Here is a 9654-nt window from a genome sequence, read left to right on the forward strand (position 1 = left end):
GCTATAACTGTGATAAAGTGGGACATCTTGCAAAAGATTGTCGAATCGAAAAGAAGGTAGAAGAAATAACCAATCTAACTTTGGAAGCTGAAGCAAATGAAGGTTTTCTCTTGATGGCTCAAAGTGAGATCAACTCAAATGACAATGTTTGGTATCTTGACTCAGGAGCAAGTAACCATATGTGTGGTCACAAACACTTGTTTAAAGAAATGAGAAAGATTGAAGATGGAAATGTGTCTTTCGGAGATGCATCGAAAGTGAAGGTCGAAGGCAAAGGAACGATTCGTTACCTGCAGAAGGATGGGTTGATTGGATCAATTCAAGATGTTTATTATGTACCAAATCTTAAAACCAACATCTTTAGTTTGGGACAACTTACAGAAAAAGGTTATTCGATACTTATGAAAGAACGGATACTGCATTTGAAGGACAAGCTGGGACATCTGATTGCTCGTGTCGAAATGGAGAAAAATAGAATGTACAAACTGAATCTGATAAACGTTCGAGAAAGATGTTTACAAGTAAGCGTCGAAGACAAAGCGTCACTATGGCATCTACGCTTTGGTCATCTACATCATGCTGGTTTAAAAAGGTTGGCGAAAAAGAACATGGTGCACGGACTACCAGATATGGATTATGAAGGAAAGTTCTGTGAAGAATGTGTGCTTAGCAAATAAACAAGAACTTCATTTCAAAAGAAGGCAGAATATCAAGCTAAGCATATCCTTGATTTGATTCACACCGACATATGTAGGCCAATCACGCCAGAATCTTTCAGTAGCAAAAGGCACTTTATTTCCTTTATCGACGATTACTCACGAAAGACATGGGTTTATTTCTTGAAAGAAAAGTCTGAAGCATTCGAGGTGTTCAAAAGGTTCAAGGTAATGGTGGAGAAGGAAACCGACAAACACATTAAAGCAGTTCGATCTGATAGAGGTGGTGAGTATACTTCGACAGCTTTTATGAAGTATTGTGAAGAGTAGGGTATAAGGAGATTTCTAACTGCAGCATACTCACCTCAACAAAATGGGGTGGCTGAAAGGAAGAATCGAACAATCCTTGACATGGTTCGTTCAATGCTTAAAAGCAAGAACATGCCAAAGGAATTTTGGGCAGAAGCTGTAAAATGTGCCATTTATGTTCAGAATCGATGTCCACATTCAAAATTAGAAGATCAAACACCACAAGAAGCGTGGAGCGGACAGAAGCCAACAGTTTCTCATCTCAAAGTATTTGGAAGTGTGGCTTATGCACACGTACCAGATCAACGAAGAACGAAACTTGAAGACAAAAGTCAGAAATACATACTCATAGGGTATGATGAGAAAACAAAAGGGTACAAGCTATTTGATCCCATAAGAAAGAAGGTGATAGTGAGTAGAGACGTTCAAATAAACGAAGCAAGTAAGTGGGACTGGAACAGTTCGACAGAAGCTGTTGTCGAAGTTGAAGAATCATCTGTTGCTGTACCATCAAATATTTCGACAAAACTTGAAGATTCTGACAATGAAGATGAACCTACACAACCCAGAATGCGAAGTTTACAAGATCTGTATGATTCGACAAGTGAAGTGCACCTTGTATGTCTCTTAGCAGATGCTGAAAACATCAGTTTTGAAGAAGCAGTACGAGACAAGAAGTGGAAAAGTGCCATGGACGAAGAGATGGGGGCGATTAACCACAATAACAATTGGGAGCTAGTTGAATTGCCAAAAGGTAGTCAACCCATTGGTGTAAAGTGGGTATTCAAGAAAAAGATGAACGCTCAAGGAGAAATAAAATGATACAAAGCGAGACTTGTTGCGAAGGGATACAAACAGAAAGCATGAGTTGATTATGACGAAGTATTTGCACCTGTTGCAAGAATGGAGACAATTCGATTACTCATATCTCAAGCTGCTCAATTCAAATGGCCAATATTTCAAATGGATGTCAAAACAGCTTTTCTGAATGGTGTACTAGAAGAAGAAGTCTATGTCGAACAACCACTCGGGTACATGAAAGCTGGAGAAGAGAAGAAGGTACTGAAATTGAAGAAAGTGCTATATGGGCTGAAGCAAGCACCGCGGGCATGGAACACACGTATCGACACATATTTCAAGGAGAACGGGTTCGAGCAATGTCCGTACGAACATGCCCTCTATGTGAAGAAAAATGGAAGGAATGTATTACTTGTTGCTCTCTATGTTGATGATCTTATTTTTCTGGGCAGTAATGATCAGATGATAGAAGAATTCAAAAGCACAATGACACGTGAATTCGAGATGACAGATTTAGGCCTGATGAGATTCTTTCTTGGTCTGGAAGTTCGACAAGAAGAAACAGGAATCTTCATCTCACAAGAAAAATATGCAAAAGAAATCTTGAAAAGATATAAGATGGAAAGTTGTAATCCGACTTCGACGCCAATGGAACCAGGAACAAAGTTGTCGAAATTTGATGGAGGAGAACGTGTCGAAGCAGGAAAATATCGAAGTTTGGTAGGAAGTCTTCGCTACCTCACATGTACAAGACCAGATATCTCATTAAGTGTAGGCATTGTAAGTCGATTCATGGAGGAGCCAGTTTACACACATTGGAAAGCATTGAAGCGAATTCTGAGGTACATCTAAGGAACAGTGTCACTTGGGATGTTTTACTCGAATTCAGACAAATACAAGTTGGTTGGTTACTCTGACAGTGATTGGTGCGGAGACATAGACGATCGAAAAAGCACTTCTGGATATGTGTTCTTCATGGGAAATACTGCATTCACTTGGCTTTCTAAAAAGCAACCAATAGTAACACTTTTGACATGTGAAGCAGAATATGTAGCAGCATCCTGGTGCGTTTGTCATGCAATATGGCTCAGAAGATTGATGAGTAAAATGGAGCTAGAACAGAAAAGTGCAACAATAATACAAGTTGACAACAGGTCAGCAATTGAGTTAGCAAAGAATCCAGTAAACCATGAAAGGAGCAAACACATTGACGTTCGCTTCCACTTCATTCGAGAACACGTGAAGGAAGGAAATGTCGAATTGAAGCATGTAGCAAGTAAGGACCAAGCAGCAGACATTTTCACAAAACCACTATCAAAAGAAATCTTCAACAGAGGCAAGAAATTGATAGGAATGATGAATAGAAGAAACATTTAAGTTTACAGAGGAATTTTGTTGAATAAACTTTAATATCATAGTTAATAGGTTTTATTAATAAGTTAATGGAGAGATTTGGAAGGTCAATAGACAGTGGCAAAATTAATAGTATTTACTAATTATCATAATTCCTAGAATAGCTAAGGTTTCTGAGTATGTATAAAGACCAAAATTGTACTCTAATAAAATACAAAAGTTTATAAACGAATCGTTTCTTCTGACAAATTGGAATCAGAGCTAATGGCAAACATGATGAATCAAATGCCGTTGCCACGGCTAACGAAGTTAAATTACGAAAACTGGAGTATCCAAATGAAAGCTATTCTCGGATCTCTAGACGCGTGGGAGGTGACCGAAGATGGGTTTGAAGAACCAACAGATGTTGAGGGATATACGGCAGCTCAAAACAAGGCGTTGAAAGAGACGCGATCGAAGGATAAAACGGCACTATACATGCTGTTTAGGGCTGTTGATGAATCAGGCTTCGAAAAGATTGCCGGTTCGACTACGTCGAAAGAAGCGTGGGACACGCTAGAGAAAGTGTTCAAAGGAGCAGATCGAGTAAAGCAAGTTCGACTCCAAACACTTCGTGGCGAATTGGAGAGGATGCAAATGAAGGAGTCAGAAAATGTATCTGACTACATCACGCGTGTACAAAAGGTGGTGAACCAACTCACCAGAAATGGCGAAACAGTAACTGATGCATGAGTTGTCGAAAAGATTTTGAGATCTTTAACAGATAAATTTGAGAATATTGTGTGTGCAATAGAAGATTCGAAGGACCTTTCGATGCTCGCAGTCGAAGAGCTCGCTGGTTCCCTCGAAGCACACGAACAACGAAAGATGAAAAAGAAGGAAGAAGGAGCAGAGGACGCAAATCAAACCAAGGAGCAAATCAAAGACGAAAAGGTACGTTTTCTCAAAACTTTCGAGGAAGAGGACGTGGTCGTGGAGGACGTGACAATGGTTGAAGTGGTAGAGGCAGCAACTTCGAGAGAGGACAGTCGAACCAGCAAAATTGGCATGGCAGAGGACGTGGTCAAAGAGGTGGTAGGTCGAACCATTCCAACTTTGAATGCTACAAGTGTGGCAAGTATGGTCATTGTGCGAAGGATTGTAACTCATTCAAATGCTATAACTGTGATAAAGTGGGACATCTTGCAAAAGATTGTCGAATCGAAAAGAAGGTAGAAGAAACAACCAATCTAACTTTGGAAGCTGAAGCAAATGAAGGTTTTCTCTTGATGGCTCAAAGTGAGATCAACTCAAATGACAATGTTTGGTATCTTGACTCAGGAGCAAGTAACCATATGTGTGGTCACAAACACTTGTTTAAAGAAATGAGAAAGATTGAAGATGGAAATGTGTCTTTCGGAGATGCATCGAAAGTGAAGGTCGAAGGCAAAGGAACGATTCGTTACCTGCAGAAGGATGGGTTGATTGGATCAATTCAAGATGTTTATTATGTACCAAATCTTAAAACCAACATCTTTAGTTTGGGACAACTTACAGAAAAAGGTTATTCGATACTTATGAAAGAACGGATACTGCATTTGAAGGACAAGCTGGGACATCTGATTGCTCGTGTCGAAATGGAGAAAAATAGAATGTACAAACTGAATCTGATAAACGTTCGAGAAAGATGTTTACAAGTAAGCGTCGAAGACAAAGCGTCACTATGGCATCTACGCTTTGGTCATCTACATCATGCTGGTTTAAAAAGGTTGGCGAAAAAGAACATGGTGCACGGACTACCAGATATGGATTATGAAGGAAAGTTCTGTGAAGAATGTGTGCTTAGCAAATAAACAAGAACTTCATTTCAAAAGAAGGCAGAATATCAAGCTAAGCATATCCTTGATTTGATTCACACCGACATATGTAGGCCAATCACGCCAGAATCTTTCAGTAGCAAAAGGCACTTTATTTCCTTTATCGACGATTACTCACAGAAGACATGGGTTTATCTCTTGAAAGAAAAGTCTGAAGCATTCGAGGTGTTCAAAAGGTTCAAGGTAATGGTGGAGAAGGAAACCGACAAACACATTAAAGCAGTTCGATCTGATAGAGGTGGTGAGTATACTTCGACAGCTTTTATGAAGTATTGTGAAGAGTAGGGTATAAGGAGATTTCTAACTGCAGCATACTCACCTCAACAAAATGGGGTGGCTGAAAGGAAGAATCGAACAATCCTTGACATGGTTCGTTCAATGCTTAAAAGCAAGAACATGCCAAAGGAATTTTGGGCAGAAGCTGTAAAATGTGCCATTTATGTTCAGAATCGATGTCCACATTCGAAATTAGAAGATCAAACACCACAAGAAGCGTGGAGCAGATAGAAGCCAACAGTTTCTCATCTCAAAGTATTTGGAAGTGTGGCTTATGCACACGTACCAGATCAACGAAGAACGAAACTTGAAGACAAAAGTCAGAAATACATACTCATAGGGTATGATGAGAAAACAAAAGGGTACAAGCTATTTGATCCCATAAGAAAGAAGGTGATAGTGAGTAGAGACGTTCAAATAAACGAAGCAAGTAAGTGGGACTGGAACAGTTCGACAGAAGCTGTTGTCGAAGTTGAAGAATCATCTGTCGCTGTACCATCAAATATTTCGATAAAACTTGAAGATTCTGACAATGAAGATGAACCTACACAACCCAGAATGCGAAGTTTACAAGATCTGTATGATTCGACAAGTGAAGTGCACCTTGTATGTCTCTTAGCAGATGCTGAAAACATCAGTTTTGAAGAAGCAGTACGAGACAAGAAGTGGAAAAGTGCCATGGACGAAGAGATGGGGGCGATTAACCACAATAACACTTGGGAGCTAGTTGAATTGCCAAAAGATAGTCAACCCATTGGTGTAAAGTGGGTATTCAAGAAAAAGATGAACGCTCAAGGAGAAATAAAACGATACAAAGCGAGACTTGTTGCGAAGGGATACAAACAGAAAGCATGAGTTGATTATGACGAAGTATTTGCACCTGTTGCAAGAATGGAGACAATTCGATTACTCATATCTCAAGCTGCTCAATTCAAATGGCCAATATTTCAAATGGATGTCAAAACAGCTTTTCTGAATGGTGTACTAGAAGAAGAAGTCTATGTCGAACAACCACTCGGGTACATGAAAGCTGGAGAAGAGAAGAAGGTACTGAAATTGAAGAAAGTGCTATATGGGCTGAAGCAAGCACCGCGGGCATGGAACACACGTATCGACACATATTTCAAGGAGAACGGGTTCGAGCAATGTCCGTACGAACATGCCCTCTATGTGAAGAAAAATGGAAGGAATGTATTACTTGTTGCTCTCTATGTTGATTATCTTATTTTTCTGGGCAGTAATGATCAGATGATAGAAGAATTCAAAAGCACAATGACACGTGAATTCGAGATGACAGATTTAGGCCTGATGAGATTCTTTCTTGGTCTGGAAGTTCGACAAGAAGAAACAGGAATCTTCATCTCACAAGAAAAATATGCAAAAGAAATCTTGAAAAGATATAAGATGGAAAGTTGTAATCCGACTTCGACGCCAATGGAACCAGGAACAAAGTTGTCGAAATTTGATGGAGGAGAACGTGTCGAAGCAGGAAAATATCGAAGTTTGGTAGGAAGTCTTCGCTACCTCACATGTACAAGACCAGATATCTCATTAAGTGTAGGCATTGTAAGTCGATTCATGGAGGAGCCAATTTACACACATTGGAAAGCATTGAAGCGAATTCCGAGGTACATCTAAGGAACAGTGTCACTTGGGATGTTTTACTCGAATTCAGACAAATACAAGTTGGTTGGTTACTCTGACAGTGATTGGTGCGGAGACATAGACGATCGAAAAAGCACTTCTGGATATGTGTTCTTCATGGGAAATACTGCATTCACTTGGCTTTCTAAAAAGCAACCAATAGTAACACTTTCGACATGTGAAGCAGAATATGTAGCAGCATCCTGGTGCGTTTGTCATGCAATATGGCTCAGAAGATTGATGAGTAAAATGGAGCTAGAACAGAAAAGTGCAACAATAATACAAGTTGACAACAGGTCAGCAATTGAGTTAGCAAAGAATCCAGTAAACCATGAAAGGAGCAAACACATTGACGTTCGCTTCCACTTCATTCGAGAACACGTGAAGGAAGGAAATGTCGAATTGAAGCATGTAGCAAGTAAGGACCAAGCAGCAAACATTTTCACAAAACCACTATCAAAAGAAATCTTCAACAGAGGCAAGAAATTGATAGGCATGATGAATAGAAGAAACATTTAAGTTTACAGAGGAATTTTGTTGAATAAACTTTAATATCATAGTTAATAGGTTTTATTAATAAGTTAATGGAGAGATTTGGAAGGTCAATAAACAGTGGCCAAATTAATAGTATTTACTAATTATCATAATTCCTAGAATAGCTAAGGTTTCTGAGTATGTATAAAGACCAAAATTGTACTCTAATAAAACACAGAAGTTTATAAACGAATCGTTTCTTCTGACAGAAATCAGGTTCTAACAGAACAAGTTGTATTGCCTTTGGGTGCACCTCTCTTTCGGAGAGGAATATTAGAAAAGTGAAGTGCACAAAATATGACTAACACATTCCAATCCCTTGATTATGCTATTACTGCTGTTTGAAACTTTTATCATGTTAAGAAATGAATAATACGCAAGGTTCCAAATAGAATACCAGATGTTACTTATATTTGTGTAATGTTGAGTAGAATACTATAAGTCACTAACGGTAATAGCTGAGTTTGAAGAGCAGTGTGCTATCAAGGTAAAGAAACTACCAATAATTGCATGCAAGTGGGTCTCAATTAACCCTATGTAGTATTGTAAATTTTATAGCATATAGACCTTGAACTATTAGAGTTTCTCCAATAGTTAGGCCTTATTAACTATGAGCTGACACAAGCACCCACTAGTTATGGAAGATATCTCAAGATTGATTTGCATGCCTGCTTGAAAGGTTATCAATCATTATTACTCACTGATATCTCAATATTTCAGGTTGAAATATATAAAACTCAAACACACATTACAAAAGAGAGAAAAATAGGAAGTGTAACTTTTCAAGGATTTGATATCTCAGGTTGAAATATATAAAACTCAAACACACATTACAAAAGAGAGAACAAGAGGAAGTGTAACTTTTCATTCTATTTTGTTTCTAAAATTGATAATACATAAAGCATTGCTTTCATGCCTTTATATAGGCCTTGAAGTACATATTCTTAGTGGCTAAGAAACTTTGTGAATTAATGGATAAGAAACTTAGCAAGGTAGCATAATTAGGCGGTGATATTATCCACTAGTTTCCTTTCTTAACTTATAAGTCACAAGCTTAATTTAACTTTAGACACATTGCCTTCTACATTCTTCTATAATTAATATTTATATTAATTGCCCTATTTTCTCAATACTTCTACACACTACTTGATTTAATTTCAATATTGCCTCCCTTAAATCAAGTTCTCAAATTTATCATTCCAAGCATCTTCTTCAACTTGTAAAATGACTCAATCTTCAATGGTTTTGTAAAAATATCTGCAATTTGTTCTTCAGCGGGACAATACTCGATCACCACTTCCTTCTCAGCTATCAACTCTCTTATCTTGTGAAACTGAATATCAATATGCTTGGAACGTCCATGAAACACCAGATTCTTACTCAGCGTAATAGCTGACTTGTTGTCACAATATATCTTTGTAGGATTATTCTGCTTCTGATGTATCACTTCTAATATTCTTCTAATCCATATTGTTTGAGTAGCACAACCGGCTGCTGCAATATATTCTGCTTCAGCGGTAGAAAGTGTAACAACCGGTTGTTTCTTTGAAGACCATGGAATTGCACCTGTGCCCAAATGAAATGCGTATCGTGACGTGCTTTTTCTTGTTTCAATATCTCCAACCCAATCACTATCTGTGTATCCAACAAGTTCCACTTCATTATTACTAGCATAAAAAATTCCATCAGTCAGTGTACCTTTGATATATCTAAGAATCCTCTTCGCTCCTTGTAAGTGACTAACGCGTGGCTCTTCCATGAATTTGCTAAGAAAACCAACTCCATATACTATATCTGGTATTGTCGCAGTCAGGTATCTCAGGCTTCCGATCAAACTTTTATAATAAGTTGAGTCTGCCATTTCCCATCATTTTCTCTTGTCAACTTTAACTTTTCTTCAACGGGTGTGTAAACTGGTTTTGACTGCTCCATCTTGAACTTTTTCAGAATATCACTTGCATACTTCTTTTGGGAAATGAAAATTCCATCATTCTGTTGGATGACTTCAATGCCAAGGACATAAGACATTAATCCTATATCAGTCATTTCAAACTGTCTAATCATAGCCTCCATGAATTTTGTAATCATCTCTGAATTATTTCCAATGAAAATCAAATCATCAACATATAGGCACACAATAAGAACATCTCCAGTATCAATGTATTTGATATATAATGTGTGCTCATGAGGACATTTCTGAAAACCATTCTGCACAAAATAAGAATCAA

General features: G+C 38.2%; 1 protein-coding gene across 1 annotated transcript; it reads right to left on the bottom strand.

Annotated features, from left to right (window-relative positions):
- Positions 1–8603: 8603 nt before the first annotated feature.
- On the bottom strand, positions 8604–9185 carry LOC127130148 (secreted RxLR effector protein 161-like). Its single transcript, XM_051059212.1, has one exon. The coding sequence runs from the start codon at positions 9183–9185 to the stop codon at positions 8604–8606; it is 582 nt and encodes a 193-aa protein (XP_050915169.1).
- Positions 9186–9654: the final 469 nt, after the last annotated feature.

Source organism: Lathyrus oleraceus, chromosome 3 (assembly GCF_024323335.1).
Source record: "Lathyrus oleraceus cultivar Zhongwan6 chromosome 3, CAAS_Psat_ZW6_1.0, whole genome shotgun sequence".
NCBI classification, from domain to species: Eukaryota; Viridiplantae; Streptophyta; class Magnoliopsida; order Fabales; family Fabaceae; genus Lathyrus; species Lathyrus oleraceus.